At 35.4% G+C, this 25,648-nt stretch overlaps 1 protein-coding gene across 6 annotated transcripts in view; it reads left to right on the top strand.

Moving 5' to 3' along the window:
• The window catches only part of ZNF236 (zinc finger protein 236), a 221,866-nt gene that overhangs the window by 75,087 nt on the left and 121,131 nt on the right, over positions 1-25,648 (top strand). For all 6 annotated transcript variants that reach the window (XR_013486249.1, XM_020986931.2, XM_078153550.1 and 3 more), the window contains 4 exons: positions 1,973-2,097; positions 5,481-5,653; positions 12,062-12,208; positions 13,406-13,477. Coding sequence is in view for 5 of the 6 variants with exons in the window: in XM_020986931.2 (XP_020842590.1) it covers positions 1,973-2,097; positions 5,481-5,653; positions 12,062-12,208; positions 13,406-13,477 (517 nt within the window). In the remaining variant the exon portion in view is untranslated. The remainder of the gene's footprint in view (positions 1-1,972; positions 2,098-5,480; positions 5,654-12,061; positions 12,209-13,405; positions 13,478-25,648) is intronic.

The raw sequence follows: 25,648 nt of genomic DNA on the forward strand, positions 1-25,648 counted from the left end.
TCATAGCCAGGCCATTATTCATATAAAACGTTAATTGTTTTTTCCTATGTATGTGGTTAGATCGGACTCTTTTTGAGTGACTATGTATGTCATTTAGGAAGATCTTCAGTGTTCTGTGGCCTGACACAGTCAACACAATAAATGCTAGTAAGCAGGAGAATTTGTTGTACAGTGGATAAAGCACCAGCCTAGAGTCACAGACTCATCTTCATGAGTTCAAACCTGGCCTCACATACTTACTAGCTGTATGACCGTGGGCAAGTCACTTGACCCTATTTACCACAGTTCCTTATCTGTAAAATGAGCTGGAGAAGAAAATGGCAAACTACTCCAGTATCTTTGCCAAGAAAACCCCAAAATGTCACAAAAACAATTCCATCAATAGAGAATCCATCTTGTATTTAGACCGTGTTGGGTATGGTTCATGAAGATCATCAAACATGACTGGCACTCATATATTTATCTCCCTGTTTTATACTCCACTTAATAAAAATGATTAGAGAGTTTTTTGTTTTTAACAAAGTTATCATTTGTTAGGTCTTCAAAAGAGTCTTATAATTCTGACAGAGGGACAGGAGACACTTTGTTGGAAAAGGACCTTTATGGAGGCATTTTATTTTACCAAATAAAATACTTTTTTGACTAGTCAGACTTTAAGCACAGGGGTGAGATCTTGTATTCTCTATACCTTCCAACTTATGTATGTCTATAAAGATGTGGTCTTCTGTAGAGTATTGTTTATAAAACCTTGCTTGTACCCTTCTCATACTTTCACAAAAGATTATCTAGGTGTGTGTAAATTATTGTCATAAAGATTTTGTGGAGATAGATATTTAGGCATATGTAGGTCAATAGTTACTGATATTTTCTTGCATCAATTTTGTGGGTAATAATAAGGCCCATATTAATGAAAATAGAAACTAAAAACTAAGCAGCATATTAGTTATGAAAATATACACATAAGAATTATCATTTAAAAACTATACCAGAAATGCAGAATTGTTTCAATATTAGAGGCAAAAGCATATATATATCTATAATAGTTACTGATTGATAGGTATAGAAAATGCCTTCAGCAGATTTAGCATTCATTTATTTTAAAACATTGCAAAGAATAGAAAGAGATATTTTTCAACAGTATAATAAATTTTATCCTGTTTGCCCTTCAGAACCAGACTTTCCCTTCCCTGCCTCCCTTTCCACTGTTCTTATAATATAGTCCCTGCCACACACTCTATAATGAAGAGACACTGGCCTCCTTTACTGTTCCTCAAATAAGACGCTCCATGTTCTCAATCTGGAATGCTTTCAATTCTGGTTTCTGCCTCCTGACTTTCCTGCTTTATCCTATATGTCTCTTCTGGAATCTTACCTTCTACAAGAAGCTTTTCTCAGATCCCCTTAATGCTAGTACTTTACCACTCCAGTTTATCTTGTTTGCATCTCTCTTTCTATCTCTTAATTTACCCTGAGCTGCATATACCTTGTTTGTGAATAGTTTGCATGTTGTTGCATTAGTGCTTGACTTCCTTGAGGGCAAGCAATGTTTTTTGCCTTTCTTTGTCAATAAGCATTTATTAAGAGCCTATTGTGTTCAAAATGCTGGGGATACAAAGAAAGGCTGAAGACATGCTCCCTCTAGAACTTTTAATCTAATGGAGGAGCTGACAGTGCAGTGCCTAGTACATAAAAAGAGTTTAATAAATGCATGTTGACTATTTGTACCTAGTAGCACTGTGTGTGTGTGTGTGTGTGTGTGTGTGTGTACACAGATAGTACCTTGCTAAATATTTTTGGATTTGGCTTTCTAAAATAAAGTACATAGTAGTAGTACCTGCATGTTGATTTTTTTATTTCTGATTACATTTTATGGAGGATTCTTATGAAAAATGTGCTAAACTTTCTGATAAGATTAAATTTTGAATGCATAAGAGTGAATACTAATCAAATAATGAACTTTCTTTGTCACCAGGGTGTCAAGTACAAGGTCATATAATCGGAATATTGACAGAAGTGGATTTACATATTCATGTCCCCATTGTGGAAAGACTTTCCAAAAACCAAGCCAGTTAACTCGACATATTAGGATACACACAGGTATGAAAAAAAAATTTGCTTTAAGAAAATTCAGAATCTTAAATAGAAATAATCAGGAATTTATTAAGTTCCTACTGTGTTGAAGGCATTATGTTAAGTACTTTGGATACAGATACAATAAATGGAATGATTCTACTCACATGCAGCTTATGTTATACTAGAGGAGACGAGAAATACACTCAGAATAAATACAAATAAGTCTGAAATACTTAAATACAAGATAGTTTTGAGGCACTAGCAATTAAGGAGATCAGCAGATACTTCACTTAGATGGTGGTGCTTGAGTTGTAATTGGAAAAAGAGTGATATTTCTGCAATGCAGAGTTGAGAGAGTATATTCTAGGCATTGGGAGCAGTAAAGTGCCATTTGGGAGAAAGAAGCCTAGAGAAGGCCAATATATAATAATAAAGTTTTGGTATTGTGTTTTGAAGTTTTTAAAGTACTTAAGATTACCATTTGATCCAGCTCCTAAGATTTTTCCCCCCACTACCTGGTTTTTTAGTAGGAAGAAAAATTAAAATTCTTGTCTTTTAACTTTATTGTAATAGTATGTTGGTATATCATCATATTTATATTGTTTTCGTTCAAGTGGTATTTTGAAATGTCTGTCTAGCAAATGTGAGCTGGTTTAACTTCTGGTATTTGTTGAGGTCATGATATTCTGCTTTATTCTCAATAGATGTTCTAAAAATGTTTTATAGAAAGGCTTGTATGTTTAATACTAAAACATTCAGCTTTGCCACTTAGTTGATTTTTGTTTATAGTGATCATGAAGTACTTTTTGAATCATTAAGCAAAGATTAAATTCAGTATACTTTTAGTGATAAATGTGTCTTAATGTTCTAATTTTTTAAAAAGCTACTAATTTTTATATTATAACTTAATTATTAAGCTTGGATAAAACTTTAGAACTCATTTGTTGCTTAATTTCTTTTTCTTACATAAGGTTATTAAAGTATCCTATTTCCTCTTATGTTTATTGGGGCAGTGTACATCTTTGTAAATATTTATTTCATTTAGATTGTCATTTTTAATTGGGTTATAATTGGGCAACATAGCTCCTAATAATTGCTGTAATTCCATCTTCATTGGTGGTACATTTATCCTTTTCAGTTTTTATGTTGGTAATTTGTGTTTTTTCTTATCAAATTAGCTAGTGGTTTTTCTATTTTATTTGTTTCACTAAATCCTAGTTTTATTAGTTCAATAGGTTTTTGTTTGTTTTTTGTTTTTTACTTTCAGTTTTATTAATCTCTGCTTTGATTTTCAGGATTTCTTTTTTGGAGTTTAATAGGGCATTTAACATTTTTTTTCCTAGTTTTATTTTTAACTGCATGCCTAATTCGTTGATCTGCTCCCTGTTAGAATTTTTCTTAAAGCCCTTCAAAATTTAATACTTGCTTTATACTCCACACTACGCGACGACTGGACCACCTTTCTAGTCTTCTTACACCTTACATACCCCCACATAGTTTGTGCTATAGTCATATTGGCTTCCTTGCATTTTCTCAAACAGTATACTCCATCTCCAACGCAGGCGTTTTAACTGGCTGCCCCCGTATCTGAAAATCTCTAATTTCTATATCTCAGATTCTTGGTTTCCTTTCTTTCTTTAAGCGTCAGATTAAATCTCTTCTTCTGTAGGAAACCTTTCCCAATCTGTTTTAATTTGAGTGCCCTCTGTTGATTATATCTGATTTATCCTGCATATCACTTATTTGTACATAGTGGTCTACACATTGTCTCCCTCATTTGACTGAGTTTCTTGAGAACAAGGATTGGCTTTTGCATTTCTTTGAATTCCTAGTGCTTAGCACAATATCTGGTACAATGGTGCCAGTACACACTTAATAAAATTTGACTGACTCCTGGAGAGATTTCCTTCTCTCTACCTTTTGTTGTGCCTTAATTTAAAGAAACCTCTTGAAGACTTTATTCAACATTATTCTTTCCTCAAGGAAACAGGTTTTAAGGAAATAACTTTTATTACCGTAATAACCATATTATCCTAAACTTTGAAGCCTTAGAGTCCTATAAGGAATTCCAACGCCCTGAGAGATCTTAGAGAAGACCTTGTCCAAACCCTCATGCTTGCTCAGAGAAGTTAAATGAGTTGTCTAAGTTAATCAGTTGTGAATAAAGTGTTTGATAGGTAAACAGATTTCAGTTTTTTACATGTTCTTCAAGAGGCCTTGTATTTTGCATTTTTAAAAAAGCTTAGAACGATTTTTAAATACCATTGAAAACATTGACATTACACTCATAAGTGCTTTGGTAATAACTGTGTGCCATAAAATGAAACATTTGCGAAATATTATAGAGAGAACTTCTGTAATATTTTTGAATATTGTTTAGGTTCTTGAGAGATAACAGATGTACAGAAGATATTATATTTTGTATTCACCAATCCATTTAGAACCTATTTGTGAAGGATTATGCTAGATGTTGAGTGAGATGCAAAAGAAGAATAGTCTTTGTCTTTAAAAAAATTTACATTCTAGTAGGGACATTTGCATAAACAAATTACTCATACTAAATAATGGTTATAAGTACAAAATGCTAGGAGAATTGCCCTCATATGGTGAGGTGGCCTTTGGTTGTGGGGCACACTCCAGCTGGTTTTGAAGAATGAGGTAGGATTTATTATATAGAGAAAGGGTTTGGAAGTAGGGCATAAGAAAAAAAAAGCGTATCAAATGACATTAGCATAGTGGTAGAGGTGGAAAAACAAGAGACATTTCAAGACACTATAATTTTCTATAGCAAAGAATAGTTGAGAGCTAGTGGAATGAAGGAAAGGCTAGAAAGCATGTTTGGGATCAGAGGGTGGAGAGCCTTGAATGTCCAGCCAGCTATTTTGACTTTATTCTGTTGCATTTATGAAATTTCTCCCAAATGATCAACTCATAGATGAATGATTGTTATGGTTGTTTTTTAAAAATTGATTTGTTCAAGAGGTGATAGTTTAAAAATTCACAAAAGAGAGAAATTTTTACTAACCCCTAATTTCTTAAATAGCAAATTTTTATTGAACACTTATTATGTGTTAGGCATTTTGCTAGTTCCTGGGCATACAAGCACAGAGAATGAAATAATCCATACTCTCAAGAAGCTATAAAGCTCTTAATAGTTACTTATTATTAAGTGATTAGTCTTTAATGTCATTTATCCTTTATTGAGAGAAACCATAGAATATATGAATATATATATATATGTATATATATATGAGAGAGAGAGAGAGAGAGAGAGAGAGAGAGAGAGAGAAGAGAGAGAGAGAGAGAGAGAGAGAGATTTTGTCACTTGGACTTTTCTTTAAGGCATATTGTGGTGACTTGTGCTTGCACAATTATGGGATTATGTTTTTGTAACTTTTTCATTTTAGGTGAAAGACCATTTAAATGTAGTGAATGTGGAAAAGCTTTTAACCAGAAGGGGGCATTGCAGACCCATATGATTAAACATACTGGTGAAAAACCCCATGCCTGTGCCTTTTGTCCTGCAGCCTTTTCTCAGAAAGGAAATCTTCAGTCACATATACAGCGAGTTCATTCAGAGGTAAGTTTATTAGTTAGTGATGTGTTATCATAAATGGACTCTTTCTTATATGCTTACCTTTTTTTTTAATGTAGATTCAGAGTTAAAAATTGTAGTCTATAAATTTTGTACTTGGAATTACCATTTTTATCTTTCATTTATTTACTGGAAACATGAATTAATTGGCTATGTAGAATAAATATTTCAATATTTATTTCAACTCTGTTATATGTAAATATGTGAAAAATGAATGTCACCTTTGTTGATGGTACTGAAATTATATCAGGATAGGACTTAAGAATCTTATTAATTCCTAAAATATTGATATAAAAAAGGAAAATTAGAAAAATAATTAATAAAATGTGTGCATTGTAATTGTGCTACTATGGATATTAATGAATCTTTTCATTTGTCTGCTGCACTTATAATTTATTCTATACCTACTGTATCATATATGGCAGACATATCTGCTATCTGATCAATGAATTAAAAATAACTTCATTAGGCAGTTGTTTAATACTTATGCTGATTCTATAGCAATTTTTCCGGCTTTTTCCTTTTGAGTGGATGTTATTTCAATTGTGTTAATTTATTTAACTGAATGCATACTTTAAAATATTTGAAGTAATTTTTTGGTTCTTACTATGGCCAAGTAGTCCTTGTATTTTATTAATTTTCATGTTTTGGTCATTTATATATTCTTATTATTAGTAGAAATTTATTTTTAATTTTATTTTTATAGTTTATAGTTTTCATCTGAGTAGTTTCCAGCACTATTAAAGATGTATGAATTGTCCAAACTAGAATGAAACTTAGAAATCAATTAATTCAGCTCTCTCATTACACATGAGAAAATTGAAGCCTAACCTTGTTTGACATCACACATCTAGAGCTAGCATTAGAACCCAGGTATTCTGACTACCAAGTCACTTCTCATTTCACCATGAAATCCGCCTTTTGATTTTTTTTTCAAAATTAGGGTTGTCCTGTGCTTTTAAAGATGTACATTTTTTCATTTTTTTATGTATCTTAATGTTAATCCCTAACTTAATTAGTTCAATTTTTTAGTTGGCTAAGGATGGATATTATACTTTGAAAGAAGTCTCAAATATATATATCAGAATAAATCTAGCTGGACGCATATAATCTTTTCCCAAAACTTCTTGTGGTAACATCCATTAGGTTTGATTAGAAATGTAATAAGCTAGAAATAGGAGGAGTTTCAAGGTGAGAAATGTGTGGTGGTTGAATTGACTTGGTAACCGCTTGGGTATGAGTCACTAGGGAGACTCCCAGTTTGTATGTCTGTCTGACTGGATATATGCTGATACATGCACTTGTCAAAAATAGGGAACTTTGGAAGAAGAATAGGTTTTGAGGAAAGGGGGTGAATCTTTTTTTGTACGTGTTGCATTTGAGTTGCCTATTTGACATTCTGTTTTTAAAAGTTCAGTAGGCAGTGGGTGAGCTGCCTATTGGAGCTCAGTACAGAGATTACCGAGATGTAGAGATCTTGTGGTCATCAGTAGAGATGATTATTAAACTAATAAAAGTTAAAAGGGTTAGCAAAGCAGAGTATAGGACAAGAAGAGGCCCAGGACAAAGTTTTGGGATTTACCTACAATTAGAGGATGATGCAGCAAAGGAATAGTCAAGACAGGTAGGAGGGGAACTGAGAACAGTGTTACAAAAACTTAGTGTATAACAGGGACAGAGGGTAGTCAATGACAGTATATGTAGTAGAGAGGTCAAAAAGGATAAGGATTGAGAAATTTGATTTAATTTTTAGAGAGAGTAATTTTAGTTGATTGATAAAATCAGAAGCTGGACTGAAAGGCCTGAACTATGAGAGGAGAGAAAGAGGAACCAACAAGTACAGATAGTTTTTTCCTAAGAGCTTTGCTGTGAAATTTCAATAATTCTTTTTTCCTGATGTTCACAGCTGTCATTGCCTCTACCTTAAAATTACCTTGTATGTATTTCATATATATTTAGTGTGTACATACACACATAAATTCTCAAGATAGAACATAAGCTTCTTCAGGAAAGGAGCTTTTTGTTCTTGTTTTTATAGGCACTTAATAAATGCTTATTGATTGATTCAATAAATATGTATTGGTTGATTTCCTTAAAATATGTTAATCTGCTGTTTATGCTTTTTTTTTCTCCTCAGGTTTTGTTGTAGCTGACAGTCATTTTTAGAACCATCAGGTCTAGCGTTTTTCAACCTTTATTCAAATTATATACCATAAACCAATAAAATATCTGAGTTTTTAAAAATCCTAGACTGCCATGTCCTTCCATAATCTCAGAGGGTGGGAACTGGAAGAGGCTCTGAATTAGTAAATCAGGGGCAGATTAGGTCAGGGGGAAAAAGAGGTATAGAATCATCAAATTTTTTAATAGAAAGGGATGTCAGTAACTATTTTGGCAGCTTGCTGATGTAGACTTGGAGACAGGAAGACCCAAGTTCAATTTCTGCCTCCAGACTTTACTAGCTGTGTAATCTTGGACAAGTCACTTAACCTCTCTCAGTTTCAGTTTCCTCATCTATAGAATAGAGATAATAGCACCTACTTCACAGGGCTCTTCTGAGATCATGTGTACAGCAGTTTGCAAACCTTAAAGTGCTCTATAAATGCTGTTTTTATTATCCTTTTCCAGTATAACCCATATCCAAAAGGAATCTTTACTGTACTACACCCGAGAAATGGTTATCTAGCCTTTACTTGAAGGCTGCAGTAAAAAAAGGGAACTCATGACCACATGAGGTAGTTCATTCTGCTTTTGGACTCCTCTAATTTTTAAGACATTGTTCTTAGTATGAAGTGTAAATTTACCTTTTTACATCTTCCACATTACTCCTACTTTTGCTCTCTAGGTCCACGCAGAAACGAGTCTAATTCTTCACCCACGTAAAAGCTTTACAAATATTTAGAGACAGCTGCCATAGTTCTCTTCCTCTTCTCCGGGCTAAACATCCCAGGTTCCTTCAATAAATGTCCACATGGCATAGATCCAAGGCCTATCAACATTCTGATTGCCTTCCTCAGGATACTTTCTACCTTTTCCATATTCTTTTTAAACTGTGGCACTCAGAACTGAACACAGTACTGCAGATATAATTTTAGTAAGCTAGATTGTAGAGGGATAATCATTTCCACATTCTTGAAAGCTGTATCTTTCTTAATGTGCCCAAAGATCACATTAGCTTTTGGGGCTTGCCGCATAACACTGCAGACTTAGTTGGTATTTGAAAAGTTGATTGTTTTGAACTCGTGTATGACTACAGATTTTCCCCTCTTAAGCCTTTTTATGCTAGTGCTCAAGTATTTTTGCTGCGGCACAGGCCTGTTCATATGTTCAAAAAGTTTTGTGATGTCCTATCTCTTACTAGATTAAAATACAATCTACTTATCTTGTATTCAAGGTCCTGTGCTGCCTGGCCCCTACTTAATTTTCCAGCCATATTTTAAATTATTCCTTTTCATTTGCTTCTTTTCATTCCTGTTGCTACCATCTGTGTTCTGGGCCTCATTCCTTTCCTTGCCTAGGCCTGTTGCAGTAGCTTATTGCCCACTACAACGTCTAGGGCACTGAACTGAAGTAGTGACTGTTATTTAATCTCCTTCCTTCTCTGCATCTCTGTGTACTCAAATACCATTTCACATTTAAAGGTATAAGTTGTAAGTTTATTGTGGAAGTCAGTAAATTTAGTTATTTTAGTTTGTCTTAGTTAATTTGTATACCATTGTATACCTGTTAAAATTTTTTTCTTCATTTAAGTTCCAGCTCAGGTGCTACCTCCATGAAAGCTTTCCTTATACCTTTAGGTAGAAGTTGTATCTCCTTTCTTTAATTTGTTTTTATCCTCTCCCTTACACTTACTATAGTCTAACTTGCATTAAATTTGTTTGTATATAACCCTTTTGTGTCCTGGCAACTCACTGATGCTAGCAACAACAGTTGCTAATCTGAAATGGTGAAGAGAGTTTCCTCACCAGAAATTCCTTACATACATTAAATCAGAGGTCTAACCAAAAAAAAAAAATTATTGTTGAGCTCATAGAGGGCAAAAACTATTGTTCTTCATTTCTATATGCCTACTGTATATCATAGTGTCATACTAGGAGATTAATAAGTATTTGTTAAACAGAATAGAATTACAGCTTTAAGGTAATCAAAATTTTATTTTCTTTTTCGCTGTCTTGAAAGTTGTATATACATTTCTAAGGTGTGTCATTGAAATTTGTGGGTCCATTCACACACATGACTTTTGATAGTATACCCTGAGCTGTTAAAAGTTGATACTTATATGGAAGAAGGATTTATTATTAAGCAGGGAGGTTCTGCAGGTAGTCCTTTTTATGTATGATGTGTTAAATTGCATCAAACTTAAGAATATACCATAGGACCTCTTCATCGAGGTCCATAACTCAAAACAGGTAATTTTTAACAATCTGCTTATCAAAAAGGGCTATGCCTTGCTGTTCTTCAGTAAAATCAGAATTGAACTGTATGTACATGTTTCTCTGACATACATTCAAGATGGAGACAAAGCAGGGGCCAGAACTGAATATAAAGAAGAGATTGGCTGTATTACATTTGAGAAATTACTCGTCTCTTTCAACAATCTTAAATTACTCCGTAACATAAAAACTGATCATTCTGACACCAGCAATGTCATGGTGGTTGTGAATTTGCTGCTGTAAATTCCATTATTACCTCTACTTAGGTGTTTCCTAGATTTTTATATCCAGCCATGTTAACTTATTTGCAATGCTTATCCTTCATCGACAACTGCCTGCTAGATATCCCAGCCTGAGGCCTCTCAAACTCAGCATATCCAAAATGGAACTTACTGTTTTCATCCTTTATCTTTTTGCTAAACGACTCTATTTCTCTTGAAGTCACTATCATTCTAATTAGGCTGGCAACCTTGCAGTCATCCTGAGTTCTTAACTTTTGCTCATTGCCACATTTCTGATCGTTGGTTGAGTGTTGTTAATTCTAGCAACACAACATCCTTTGCATCTGTCTCCCTTTATCCTCGAAAGCTCTACTGAGACCTTAGTCCAGACCACTGTCACATCTCACAGACTGTTATATTAGATGCAGAACTGGTTTCCAAGTCTCTCCCCTCCATAATCCATCCTTTTTTTCCTCAGGCACAGGTCTGATCATGTCATTGTGCTTTCAGAAATCTTTAGTGGCTCTCTGTTGCCTTTAGGATGACATTCAAAGCTCCTTAGCCTGTCATTTAAAGCCTTCCACTGTGTGATTGCAACTTATCTCCATCCTTATCTCATATTACTCCTCTTTACACACTGTATTCTAGCTCAGTTAATCTTCTTAGCTGTCCCCTGACATTCTTGGAATTCATTCCTTCTTCACATCTGCTTGTGAGAATCTTTTGTGTCCTTCAGTGTTCAATTTCAAATTCCACCTTCTATAAAGCCTTTCCTGATCCCATCAGTTGTTAATGTTTGTCTCCTTTCTTGTTTTTACTTATTTGTGTTCATTTGTCAGTAGATTATAAACTCCTTAAGGACAGGGAAATTTTGAGGGTTTTTTTGTCTTTGTCACCCAAGAGCTTAGCACAGTAGTATCTTCCACATAGTACCAATACTTTTCCAATGATGTTATATGTTCAGAAGTCAGGAAATACTGTGTCCTTCAAAGATTTGAAGTTGAGAATTATACAAACAGCCATTGAAAAGAAAATCGTGTGTATGAGCACATGCATGTTTTAGTGTGAACTTTAATATAGTAATACAAATGAGGAATTATCTAGGAGAATTGGTGTAAAGGACATTATCAAGGAAATGTACTTTTGAAAAAGATGGCCTAGGCATGTAGTGAGAGAGATATGGCTAGCCTCTGTGCTCTGCTTATATCCTTAGCAGTATCAAGAGGAGGTTCAAGGAAGGCAGCCAGCATATTGGTGGACCTCTGTATTAAATATTTGATTTGACAAGGTTGAGGATGGGCAGGCAGCAAAGAGTAATCCTTCATTCTTGTCATGTGACCAGCACTTCTTTTTGCTTTCATATCTTTGCATAACCTTTGCGTAATTTCTTGTTTGTAATGTACTCCAAGAGTTGAAAAGGATTGGTGGGCAAGGATGGGTTGCAGTCAAAGAGGGAATGTAAACATCATTGAGCTGTTGGAATGTATTGTAATCTTTATTTCCTACTATATCTCATGTTAAAATATATGGAATGCAGGGGTGGTGTCCATTTTAAACAAAATCAAACAAAAATTCTCACCCCTCTCCCCAGCAGAAGTAGGGTTCGGTTGTTTCCCCAGTTTTGTTTGTCAAGGAAGATTCATTAGAATAGAATTTTGATTGTTGTACTTATGTTTACTGTAGCTTTGATTAAATAATTGTAATAATCTAATTGTTCTTTTCTAATACAATTCTTTAAGGTCAAGAATGGTCCTACATATAATTGCACAGAATGCAGTTGTATATTCAAAAGTTTAGGTAGCTTAAATACTCACATCAGCAAGATGCATATGGGTGGACCACAGAATTCATCAAGTTCTACTACAGAGACCACTCATGTTACAACGGTAATGTAGTTTATAAAAGCATATACAGATAGTTCTAGCTTTATGCCAGTGAATTGTTCACCATTGTATAGATTTTTACATAATGTGAATTTGTTTGTGAATGGGAAGGAAGGGAAAGAGGAAGGAAGGGAGCCATGCCCCCTGTGGCAAGAGGGGGCTTGGTACATGGTTCAAGTATACCTGGAGGCCAAGAACATAGAAGGAAGAGCAGGAGCAGGAACATATGAGGACCAGGGCCAACCATGTTGGACCCCTGGCCAGAACCAGAAGGAAGAAGGAGGAATGGGGAAGAGGAGGGAAATGAGACAGATACATGGGGGCCAGACGCAGGAGAAGATAGGATACAGATTGGGGCCAAGGACAACCTGCTAAAGGAAAGTAGATAGAATGGGGATGGTGGAGAGAATGCAGAGAGGCAAAGGTCTCCTCTCTTGATGCTGGAGGTCTCAAGCCAAGCCCCTGATCAATGGTAGCAGAGTCTCCCTGGGGTCTGCTTTAACTTGGAGTGGTTTTTGTTGTTGATTGGGAGGTGTGTATGTGGGGTGGGGGGTTGTCGTGAAGCACCCAGCTGAGGGGCAAGAATGGAGAGAGAGAGGAGAGAGAGAGAGAGAGAGAGAGAGAGAGAGAGAGAGAGAGAGAGAGAGAGAGCTCAGTACTGTACAGTAAAGCTGCCATAGATTTTTTTTTTGGAAGGTAGATTTCTTTACTTAAAGTAAAATTTGCATAATGCAAATTTATGTAAAAATAGAGAACTGTATGTGAAATCTTTGTCTCCATGTTTGAATTGTGTAATATGAATATTTTAAATATTGACAAAGTTAAATTTCTTCATGAAGGGATATTCTTGATAGACCTTGGGTTACTGGAAGACAAGTTATATTTGTTTAAAGACATACTAATTGACCACAATTAATAAATTTTCATCAGATTTAGAGAAGATAAGATGACATAAGCATTCATTTACAAAAAGCATATAATTGCAGTGTGCAATTTATTAGTAATAACAAAGCATAAATTATGGAATTACTTATCTCCTTAATCCATAAATTAGGAAGTTATTTTTCTTTAAGGGTTAAATTTTTCCTTATCTGAAGTGAAAATTTTTCCTAAATTGTATATGCTTTGTGGGGAAAAAAATAATGATTTCTAATGCTTGTTCTTTCTTTAATTTTCTTTTTGTGCTGCTTTTATTTTTAGGATTCAATATCTCAGTCCCAGAGTACTGCTTCTACTACACTGTTACAACCAGTTGATAATAAATGGAAAAATGTAAGTATGTATAGAATTATACAAGTAGTATTAAGGTAGAAATGACCTTGGCAGTTACGTGACAATCTCAAAAGGTTTACTTTATGCTTATCGATAAAAGTTGATTATAAAGATAGGATTTCTGTTAAATGGATAGCCCCCACTAGTAATGGAAATAGATCTACTTTCTTTTTTATTGCCTTTGTAATGCCTTGTTTTTTAATTTCTTGTTTTTGCTTTGGGGATGTTTTACAACTTATTTGGTCCCAGACAGAGAATAAAGTTTAACTAAAAATTTATAAATTTTAGAGATTCTACTTTAAGGAATAGGAAGGAACTTTAAACTCATTCATCCACATTCTTTTGATTCTCTTTACTGTAATTAATAGCACAGATTTGTGAGACAACCAATAGGGACTAGAACAAATGCAATTAACATATATGTGGCATTGAACACACTTAACCAATAGTGAATGAATTACTATAGTAAGGAACTTTTTTCCTATCAATGAGAAGAAATCATTTAAGGGCCTTATTAGTATTTTAAAAATCACGTAATTTGGTTGGGAGATTTATCTGTATCTACATCTTATGTCTATATGTGCTATAACTATTTCCATATAGTCCATATAGTATTTAATTGAACAGTATGCAAGTACATATGTAAGGTTCAGTCATTTTTAGCTGTGTCTTGACTTTTCATGACCCTATTTGGGGTTTTATTGGCAGAAATACTGGAGCGGTTTGCCATTTCCTTCTCCAGCTCATTTTATAGAGGAAACTGGGGCAAACAGGGTTAAGTGATTTGCCCCAGGTCATATGCACATAGCTAGTAAGTGTCTGAGGCCAGATTTGAACTCAGAAAGAGAAATTTTCCTGACTCCAGGCTTGGCATTCTATCTACTGCACTACCTAGCTGCCCATATAAGGTGCTTAGATTGTAATAAAATTTACACACACACACACACACACACACACACACACACACACACACGCACGTATATTTTAAAATAGTATTTTTTCCCCCAGTTACATGTCAAGAAAATTTTTAGCATTCGTTTTTACAGGATTTTGAGTTCCAAATTTTTCTCCCTACCTTCCCTCCTCTCTCCTCTTCTAAAAATGGTAGGCAGTCTGATAGTAGTTTATACATGTGCTAACATGTAGTTTCCATATTAGTCAAAGTTATGAAAGAAGAAACTGATCAAAAGGGAAAAAAAAGACACGAGAAAGAAATGAAAAAAAATGAGTAATATGAATATTAATAAAATGAATAAGTGAAAAATATTTTGATCTACATTCATAATCCATCAGTTTTTTATCTGGATGTGGATGACATTTTCGTTTTTGAATCCTTGTCTTGGATCATCGTGTGGCTGAAAAAGCTGAGTCATTCCTGGTTGATCATCACACGATGTTGCTGATATCATAGTGTTCTCCTGGTTCTGCTCATTTCACTTTACATCAGTTTATACAAGTCTTTCCAGGTTTTTCTGAAGTTTGCCTGTTCATCATTTCTTATTGCACAATAGTATTCCATTACATTCATATACCACAGCATGTTTAGCCATTCCCAATTGATGGGCATCCCCTCAATTAGCATATTTTGCAACCACAAAAAGGGCTGCTATAAATATTTTTGCACACGAGGTCCTTTTCCCTTTTTTGTGATCTCTTTGGGATACAGACCTAGTTGTAATATTGCTAGATTAAAGGGTATTTACAGTTTGGTTGCCCTTTGAGCATAGTTCTAAATTGCTCTCCAGAATGGTTGGATCCTTTCACAACTCCACCAACAGTGCATCAGTGTCCCAATTTTCCCACATCCTCGCCAACATTTTTCATTTTCCTTTTTTTTTTTTTCAGATTAGCCAATCTGATAGGTGTGAGGTGGCATTTTAGAGTTGTTTTGATTTGCATTTCTCTAATCAATAGTGATTTAGAACACTTCTTCATATGCCTGTAGATGGCTTTGATTTCTTCTTCTGAAAACTGCCTATTCATATCCTTTGACCATTTACCAATTGGGGAATGACTTGTATTCTTATAAATTTGACTCAGTGCTCTATTTTATCAGAAACTCTTGCTATAAAAATTGTTTCTCAGGTTTGTGCTTTCCTTCTAATCTGGTTGCATTGGTTTTGTTTGTACAAAAGCTTTTTAATTTTAGATAATCAAAATTATCTATTTTACATTTTGTAATGCTCTCTTTCTAGTTTGGTTGTGAAATCTTCCCCCCTCCATAGATATGACAGGTAAACTATTCCTTGCTCTTCTAATTTGATTTATGATGTCACCGTTTATGTCTAAATCATGCACTCGTTTTAATCTTGGTACATGGTATGATATATTGGTCTATAACTAGCTTTTTTTTCCCCCCTATTTTTTTTCTAGTTTTTCCAGCAGTTTTTATCAAATAGTAATTTCTTATCCCCAAAACTGGGATTTATCAAATAATAGATTGCTGTGGTTACTGACTCGGTTCCACTGATCCAGCACTCTGTTTCTTAGCCAATACTTGTAGTTTAGATGATTACTGGTTTATAATGTAGTTTGAGATTTGGTACTGCTAGGCCACCTTCCTTTGTTGTTGTTTTTTTTTCCCCATTAATTCCCTTAATATTCTTGACCTTGTTCTTCTAGATGAATTTTGTTGCTATTTTTTCTGGCTCTATAATTTTGGTATGGCTTGATTGGTATGGAACTGAACAAGTAAACTACTTTAGGCAGAATTGTCATTTTTATTATATTGACTCGGCCTACTCATGAGCAAATGATATTTTTCCAGTTGTTTAGATTGGACTTTATTTGTGTGAAAAGTGTTTTGTAATTATGCTCATATAGTTCCTGGATTTGTCTTGGCAGGTAGACTCCCAAATATTTTATATTGTCTGCAGTTATTTTAAATGCAGTTTCTCTTTCTATCTCTTACTGCTGGGCTTTATTGGTCATAAAAAGAAATGCTGATGATTTATGTGGGTTTATCTTATATCCTCCAACTTTGTTAAAGTTGTTAATTATTTTAAGTAATTTTTTTAGTTGATACTCTAGAGTTGTCTAAGTATACCATCATATCATCTGCAAAGAGTGATACTTTTGTTTCCTCATTGCCTATTTAATTCCTGCAGTTTCTTTTTCTTCTCTAATTGCTATAGCTAACATTTCTAGTACTATATCGAATAATAGTGGTGATTATGGGTATCCTTGCTTCACCCCTGATTTTATTGAGAAGACTTTTAGCTTATCCCCATAATACTTGCTGATGATTTTAGAGAGATATTACTTGTCATTTTAAGGAACACTCCCTTTACTGTGCTCTGTAGTGTTTTTAATAGGAATGGATGATGTATTTTAGTCAAAAGCTTTTACAGCATCTGTTGAGATAATCATATGATTTATGTTGGTTTTGTTGTTGATATGATCAATTATGTTGATATTTTCCTAATATTGAACCAACCCTGTATTCCTGGTATAAATTCCACCTGGTCATAGTGTATAATCCTTGTGATATATTACTGTAATCTCCTTGTGAGTATTCTGTTAAAAATGTTGCATTGATATTCATTAAGGAAATTGGTCTATAATTTCTTTCTCTGATTTAGCTCTTTCTGGTTTAGGTATCAGTACCATATTTGTGTCATAAAAGGATTTTGGTAGGACTCCTTTGCCTATTTTTTAAAGTAGTTTATGTAGTATTATAATTAATTGTTCCTTAAGTGTTTGGTAGAATTCACTCATGAACCTGTCTCGCCCTGGGGATTTTTTCCTTTGGGTTCATTAATGGCTTGTTCAAAATCTTTTTTCTAAGATGGAGTTATTTAGGCGTTCTGTTTCCTGATCTGTTAATCTAGGTAATTTTTATTTTTGTAGTCATCGATTTCACTTAGATTGTCAGATTTATTGGCATATTGTTGGACAGAATATTTCCTAATGATTGCTTTTATTTCTTCATTGTGATGATTTCACTCTTTTCATTTTTATACTGGATAGTTGGTTTTCTTCTTCCTTTTTTTAAATCAAATTAACTAATAGCTTATCTTTCTTATTGTTTGTTTTCTTTTTCATAAAACCAGCTCCTACATTTAGTTATTAGCTCAATCTATATCTATATCTGTATATCTATGTAAGTATTTTTACTTTCAGTCTTATTAATCTCACCTTTGATTTTCAGGATTTCCAGTTTAATGCTCAATTGAGGATTTTTTAATTTGTTCTTTTTGCAAGGTTTTTTTTTAAACTTTCATGCCCAACTCATTGATCTGTTCTTTTCATATTTTGTTGATATAAGAATTCAGAGAAATAAGTTTTCCCCTAAGTACTATTTTGGCTGTATCCCATAAATTTGGGTATGTTGTCTCATTGACATTCTCATTAATGAAATTTTTTATTGTTTCTGTGATTTGTTCTTTGACCCATTTATTCTTTAGGATTAGATTGTTTAGTTTCCAATTAATTTTTCATCTATCTTTCTGCTGCCCTTTATTGAATGCAATTTTTATTGCAGTTTGCTCTGAAAAGAATATATTCAATATTTCTGCCTTTTTACATTTGATTTTGAGGTTTTTAATGCCCTATTACATGGTCAGTTTTTATGCAGGTGCTACGTACTACTGAGAACATGTATATTTATTTTTGTTCCCATTCAGTTTTCTCCAAAGGTCATGTCCAGTTTTTCTAATATTATATTTACCTCCTTGGTTTCTTTATTTTTTGGTTGAATTTATTGAGTTCTGAGAGCGGACATTTGAGGTCCCTCATTAGCATAGTATTGCTGTTGATATCTTCCTATAACTCACTTAACTTCTTCTTTAAGAGTTTGGATGCTATACCACTTGGTGCATATATGCTTAGTGTTGATGTTACTTCATTGTCTGTGGTACCTTTTAGCAAGATGTAGTTTTCTTCCTTAAGGAAACAGCCCCTTCACTTTACTCTGTATGTCTCTGTTTCAAGTGTGTTTCTTGTAAATAACATATTGTAGGATTCTGGTTTTTGATCCACTCCACTATCTGCTTCTGTTTTATGGGAGCATTCATCCCATTCATATTCACAGTTACTAACTATTTCCCTGAATCCTATTCTTCCTTCTGTTTGTCCACTCTTTCTGCTTTTACCCTTTTCCTCCTCACCAGTGTTTGACTTCTGTCTACCATTTCTCCGATCTGCCTTTCCTCCTGTCAGTCCCCCCCTACTCCCCTTTACTTGATCTCCTCCCCTTCTATTTCCCTATTAGATAAGATAGATTTCTATATTCAACTGATTGTATATATTATTCCATCTTTGAGCCAATACCGATGAAAGTAAGGTACAAGTGATGCTCATCACCCACCCTCCCATCTTCCCCTGCACTTGTAATAGTTCTTTCTTTCCTCTTCATGTGAAATAATTCACTCTGTTCTACTTCTCCCTTCCTTCTGCATCCATTGTACTCCTCTTTCTCATCCTTTAATTTTTTTTTATGTCAGTCCCTCCAATTCACCTGATACCCATACCCTCTATGTATGTTCCATCTTGCTTGCTGTTAGTGATACAGTTTTTAAGAATTGCAAGTATCATCTTCCCCCATAAGGATGTTAATAGTTTGGCTCCATTGAATCCCTTATGTTTTCTTTCCGCTTTTTACCTGTTCCTGCATCTTTTGCATCTTGATATTGGAGGTTGAATTTTTGGTTTACTTCTGGTCTTCTCCTTATGAAAGCTTGAAATCCCTCTATTTAGTTGAATAAACAATTTTTTCCCTTGATGTATTACATTAAATTTTGCCAGGTGATGACTCTTGGGTTATAATCCTAGCTCCTTTGCCTTCTGGAATATCTTGTTCCATGACCTCTGATACTTTAATGTTGTAGTTGCCAAGTCCTGTGTAATCCTGATTATAATTCCCTGATATTTGAATTGTTTCTTTCTGGCCACTTGTAGTATTTTTCCCTTGACCTGATAGTTTTGAAATTTGGCTATGATGTTCCTTGGGGTTTTTATTTTGGTATCTCTTTCCTGAGGTGATCATGGATTCTTTCAGTGCCCATTTTGCCCTCTAGTTCCAGGACATCAGGGCGGTTTTTCTTGATAATTTCTTGAAAGATGCTGTCCAGGTCCTCCTTTTGATTATGGCTTTCAGGTAGTCCAGTGATTCTGATATTGTCTTTCTCGGATCTATTTTCCAGGTCAATTTGGTTTTCCCATGAGGTTATTTTACAATTTCTTCCACTTTTTCATTCTTTTGATTTTGTTTGATTGATTCTTCATGTCTCATACAGTCATCAGCTTCCACTAGCCCAACTCTAACCTTTGTTTGTTTGTTTGTTTTTACTTTTTGGTGAGGCAGTTGGGGTGACTTGCCCAGAGTCATATAGCTAGTAAGTGTCAAGTGTCTGAGGCTGGATTTGAACTCAGGTCCTCCTGACTCCAAGGCTGGAGCTCTATCCACTGTGCTACCTAGCTGCCCCCCAACTCTAACTTTTAAGGTGTTGTTTTCCTCAGTTAGCTTTTGTACTTTCTTTTCCATTTGGACAGTTGTACTCTTTAAGGAGTTATTTTCTTTAGTGGAATTTTGTATCTCCTTTTCCATTTGGCCAGTTCTGCTTTTTAAGTAGTTTTCCAAGTTTGCTGACTTTTTTCACAATTGCTGTGCATCACTCCCACTTCCCAGTTTTTCTTCTAACTCTCTTGTATGATTTTTAAACTCCTTTTTGAGCTCTTCTGTGAGTTCTTTCTAGGCTTGAGACCACTTCTTGTTTTTCTTTGTGGTTTTGCCATAGGTGTTTTGACATTGTTGTCCTCTTCTGAGTTTCTGTTTTGATCTTCCCTGTTACCAAAATAACTTTCTGTAGTCAGATTCTTTTTTGTTGTTCTTGTTGTTGTTTTTTGCTCATCTTTTTTGGGGGCCTTTTTCCTTTTAAATTTGATGTCTGTTCCCAGGGTGGACGAGGAACTGTCTTATGCTTCTTGTGCCAGGGGCTGCAGGCCCTGGCTGTTTACCTGGTGCTGTGTTAATGTTTTTCTGAGGCCCATGGGGGAACCATCATGTCTGATGCTGTGTCGAAGGGGTGAGGTGGGGGGTGGCTACTACTACTGTTGGAGACCATAGGATACCTGTTTGCCCAGTACTGTGCTGAAACAAGTGGAGGTCTGGCCACACTGATGGATGCCTGTTGGCCTGGGGCTACACTGAAGCACATACAGAGCTGGAGTCTGCTGGTTCCCCTAGCTATGCTAAGGCATGTGGAGGGTCCTAGTGTTGGCATTTGCCTGCTCTGCCACACTGGGGTTCAGGACTCCTTCTGACTTGCTAAGGTAGGGCTTGCTGCTGGCTTACCGGGATGCTTCCTGTCCTGGAATGTACTCCCCTTTTATCCAAGTAAGACAGACCTTTCTTGCTGATCTCCAAATCTCCCGGCCTAAAAGACCAATCCGCCCTATCTTACTGCTGGCTCCATTGTTCTAAGATTATTTCTGGGGCACTATTTTATGGTTGTTTGGAAGTGAATATGGGAGAGCTATGGGGATTTACTGCTTCCTCAGCCATCTTGGCTCTTGGAAGTGGAATCCTACATACATATTTAATGGAAAGTCATATGGTGGCTTTGAATTGATTGTAACTCATTTCAAACTGAATAGCTGGTTGATTATGTAGTGATAGTTATAGATGTGTTAAGTATGCTCATGAAATCATGAGAAAGTGATAAAGTAGATCCTCTGGCAAACTTGTGGGAAGGAAGACTAGCATCTCCTTCAGTCAGTCAATCAGCAAGTTCCTCTGTCTGTCAGGTACAGCATGGGGAATACAAAGACAAAAATGTAGTAGTAATAATGATAATAATAGCTAGCATTTATGTAGCACTTACTATGTGCCAGAACTATACTAAGCATTTTATGATTATCTCATTTGAGCCCCATAACAACCCTGAGTGATAGGTGCTACTATTATCCTTGTTTTACACATGAGGAAACTGAGACAAATGGGATAATGCCTTACCCAGGGTCGCACAGTTAGTAAATGTATGAGGCCAAATCTGAACTTGGGTCTTCTGACTCTAGGCCTGGCACTCTATCCATTGTGCCACCTAAATAACATTTGGCATTATGTATTTTAAATTCTCATTGGGGAAAAAGTATACTTATATATAGTCACATACAAAACACAAAGGAGATTCAAGGTAAACTTTGGGGATGAGGATCATTCAGGACAAACTTCACGTGGAGGTTGACACTTGAGCTTATTAGTCTTGAAGAAAATTAGGGGGTCTGAGAAGCAGAGATGAAGGAGAAGATAAATCCAGGCATTTGAAAAGTAGCCGGTGCGAAGGTGAACAGACAAATAGAATTTGTTTGTGAAGAACAGCAAAAATACCATTATGGTTTGATTATATTGTCTGTGAGGAAAAGTAATGTTTCTTTAAGGCTGGAAAAGTAGGATAGGGCAAGTTTGTAAGAACAGAAAAGCAAGGATGTGTTGCATTTTGCACTCAGATTACTGGAGAAAATACACACATTGATAAAATTAGATACATTTAGATATTTGAAGAGAACGTGATGTTTTGTTCGTAGTTTTAAGAAAAATGAATATTAGATTTTAAGAAATATAGTATTAGTTTTCAGTTATGGTTATTTGGAGGATATAGAAGAGAGGAAAAAGGGTACTGAAAAAGAGGGAAAGGGATCCAGAGAACTATGTTAGATTTTGATATGAATGCATTTGAGATAAACTATGCTAATCACACATTGCCTTTTGGTGTTGGCTGTGTTTTCTTTTGGACCTGTGATTTTGTCACTGTAGAGGATCAGCAATTATGATACAATTTAATCTTAGAGAGTTGTCTAGGGCTCGGTGTAGTTAAGTGGTTTCCTTAAAGTCACACAATCCAGCGTTTGTCAAAAGTGGGACACAAGCCAAGATCTTCCTGCATTCGACTATAAGACTTGCTCCTTATTTGTTGTCCCTTTCTGCTTTTTCTAGTTGGCTGTCATCTGTTAATGTTCTTTTAAGACTAGTTTTCTTAACCTTTTTTCTTTAGTGGACCTCTTTGGCAGTTTGGTGAAGCCTATGGACACCTTTTCATAGTGATGTTTTTGAATGAATAAAATAAAATGCATAGGATTACAAAGGAAACCAATTATATTACAATAAAGATGTAACTTTTTTCCCATCCAAGGTCATAGACACCCTGAAATCTATCCAGGCATCTCCCTCCTCTAGAACTGTGGACTCCAGGGCAAGTCACTTAACCCCAAGGCCAAGGTGCCCTACTGCATCCGGGCACAGTGGATAGAGCACCGGCTGTGGAGTCAGGAGGACCTGAGTTCAAATCCAGCCTCAGATGCGTAACACTCCCTAGCTGTGTGACTCTAGGCAAGTCACTTAACCCCAATTGTCCCAGCAAACCAAACCAAACCAAACCAAAACAAACAAACAAGTAAAGGCTCTTGGCAGCTAGGTTGCTTAGTGGATAGTAGCAGGCCTGGAGTCAGGGAAGACTCATTTTCCTGAGTTTAAACCTGGCCTCAGACACTTAATAGCTGTCTGTATGACCCTGGGTGAGTCTCTTAATCCCATTTGCCTTAGTTTCCTCATTTGTAAAATGAGCTGGAAAAGGAAATAGCAAACCTTTCCAGTATCTTTGATACTGAAATATATAAAATACAAGAAAACCCCAAATGGGATCATGAAGAGTTGGACACCACTGAAAACAACTTAACAACAACAACCTACAGGCTCTTAGTCCTTAGTGTTATCTGCAGATCTCTTTAATGCAAAAGTTGTTTTATTCTGTTTTTGCTTTAAGAAATTAAAGTTGTATAAAGTTACAATGAAGCAAGCATTTATTTAATTGTTCTCAGGCTATTATCTCCATTCTACTCCACTGTTTAAAATCTGTTTTGAATAAATTTATCATAGTGGAAATAACCAAAGAAGTAAAACAAAGATATATTTCAGAATGAATTAACTAGTGCTTACAGCACTTCTATTGCTCAGAGTACCAGCAAGACTCATTTCTGAATGCTATAATTGCAAAGTGTTTGAGTCTATTCCTGTAGCTGATTTAAAATCCTGAGACTTTAGATTTCCCTGCTTACCTAAAAAAGTAGTGTAAAGAAGCTCTTTGGAGCATATGAGTTGTTTTTTTTTAAATTTCTGACCCTTGACCTTGTACTTTTGGCTGTTGGCAGTTATCCATATGATTAAAGCTTTAAACTCTGGATACTAAATTTATTAGTTTAAAGTTTGTGTTTCTAAGGAAAAGGCCAGTAGTTGAATTTTAACCTCCTTTGACTTAAAATTATTGAAAGAATCATCTAACAAAATAGTTCTGCAATCTATGATATAAATATTTCAAAATACTTTGTTTTATTGCTTGTTGGTTATGTATTCCTTTGTCCTGAAAAGCCCCATTTTTATCTAGAACAAGTACTCTCTGTTAAAAATATTATGATTTGGTTAGTGTGAAACATTATTTCCATTTAGTCCCATTGAAATATATTGTGAGGAGTCTTGGAAGATACTGATTTATTTTGCCCTGTCAAAAAACTATTGGTAATCTATTTCATCTGCCCTCTTCACTTCCTTCCTTGCAGTTTGGAGCCTTAGCTAACAATCACGTAATAAACTTAAAAAAGCAGTGATCATTAGGACATATAATAGTAAACAAAAAATTTAATGTATAACTATATCTTAGGAAAAATAACAACAGCATTTGTTAAGTACTGTGTGCCCATCACCATTCTAAGCACTGGCCAAAGGAAGGCAAAAAACAGTCCCTCCTCACAAGAGCTCACATTCAAATGGGGAGACAACGTGCAAATAACTAGGAAAACAAGATACATGCGGGGTATATTGGAGGTCATCTCAGAGGAAATGCACTAGAGGTGAGAGAGAGTTTGGGAAAAGCCTCTTGCAGAAGACTGATCTGAGTCTTGAAGGAGGCAAGGACAACAGGTGGAAATAAGCAGGGAGAGCATTCCAGGAAGGCAAGATGACAGCCAGTGAAAATGCTTAGAGTTGGGAGATGTGGAACATATAGCTGGAGTACAGCAAGGAAGCCAATGTTGCTAGATCATGGATTATGTGGAGTAGAGTAAAGAATAAAAAGGTTAGAAAGATGAGAATGAGCCAGGTTGTGAAGGGCTTTATCAACCAAACAGAAAATTTTATATTTGATCTTGGTATGATTGGGAGTGACTTGAGTTTGAGTAGGGGAGTGACGTGGTTATGCCAATGCTTTAAGAAGATCACTTTGACAGTTGAATGGAGGATTAATTGGAGTGGGGAGAGAATTGAGGCAAATAGACCAACCAGCAGGCTATTAAAAAAGTGTAAATGTGAGATGATGAGGCATTGATAGGTGTGTGAATGGAAAGATGGAGATTTCAGAGGTAGAAATCAACAAGACTTGGTACCAGGTTGAGTATGAGGGGCAACAGAGAATGAGGAGTCATGGATGACACTCATTTTGAGGGCCAGGGTGACTTTTGAAGGATGGTGGTACCCTTGATGGTGAGAATGAAGTTAGGAAGAAGACAAGGCTTTGGGGAAAAGATAAAAAGTTAAGTTTTTTACTTGTTGAGTTCAAGATGTCTACAGGACATCTTCTTTGAGATGTTTGTTGGGTAGTTGGAGAGTTTAGATATCAGGAGAGAGGTTAAGGCTGGATAAATAGATCTGAGATTTATATGCAGAGAGATGATAATTGAATTCATGGGAGCTGATGAGATCACATAGCAGGAGAAAAGGGCCCAGTGCAGAGTCTTGGTGTGACCTGACCTGAATGGAAATCTAGCAAGGGAGACTAAGCAGTGTTAGATTGGGAGGGTGGGGAACCAGATTGTGTCATGAAAACTTAGGGAGAACAGAGTATGAAGGAGAAGAGGGTGATTGACAGAATCAAAAGACTGCAGAGAGATCGAGAAGAATGAAGATTGTGAAAAGGCCTTTGATTTGGCAATTAAGAGATCTTTAATAACTTTGGAGAGAGTACTTTCATTTGAATGATAAGGTGAGAAGTTGGATTGCAGAAAGTTTACAGGTGAGTGAGAGGAGGGAAAGTGGAAATATCAGTTATACTTAGCTTTTTCCAGGAATTTAGGATAATAGATGGCAGGAATCTAGGATGATAGTTGGATCAAGTGGGGATTTTTAAGGGTTTTTTTTTGTTTTGTTTGTTTGGTTTGGTTTGGTTTTTTTTAATGATGAGTATA

The sequence above is a fragment of the Phascolarctos cinereus genome, unplaced genomic scaffold, assembly GCF_003287225.1.
Source record: "Phascolarctos cinereus isolate Bilbo 61053 unplaced genomic scaffold, phaCin_HiC Scaffold_4;HRSCAF=312, whole genome shotgun sequence".
NCBI classification, from domain to species: Eukaryota; Metazoa; Chordata; class Mammalia; order Diprotodontia; family Phascolarctidae; genus Phascolarctos; species Phascolarctos cinereus.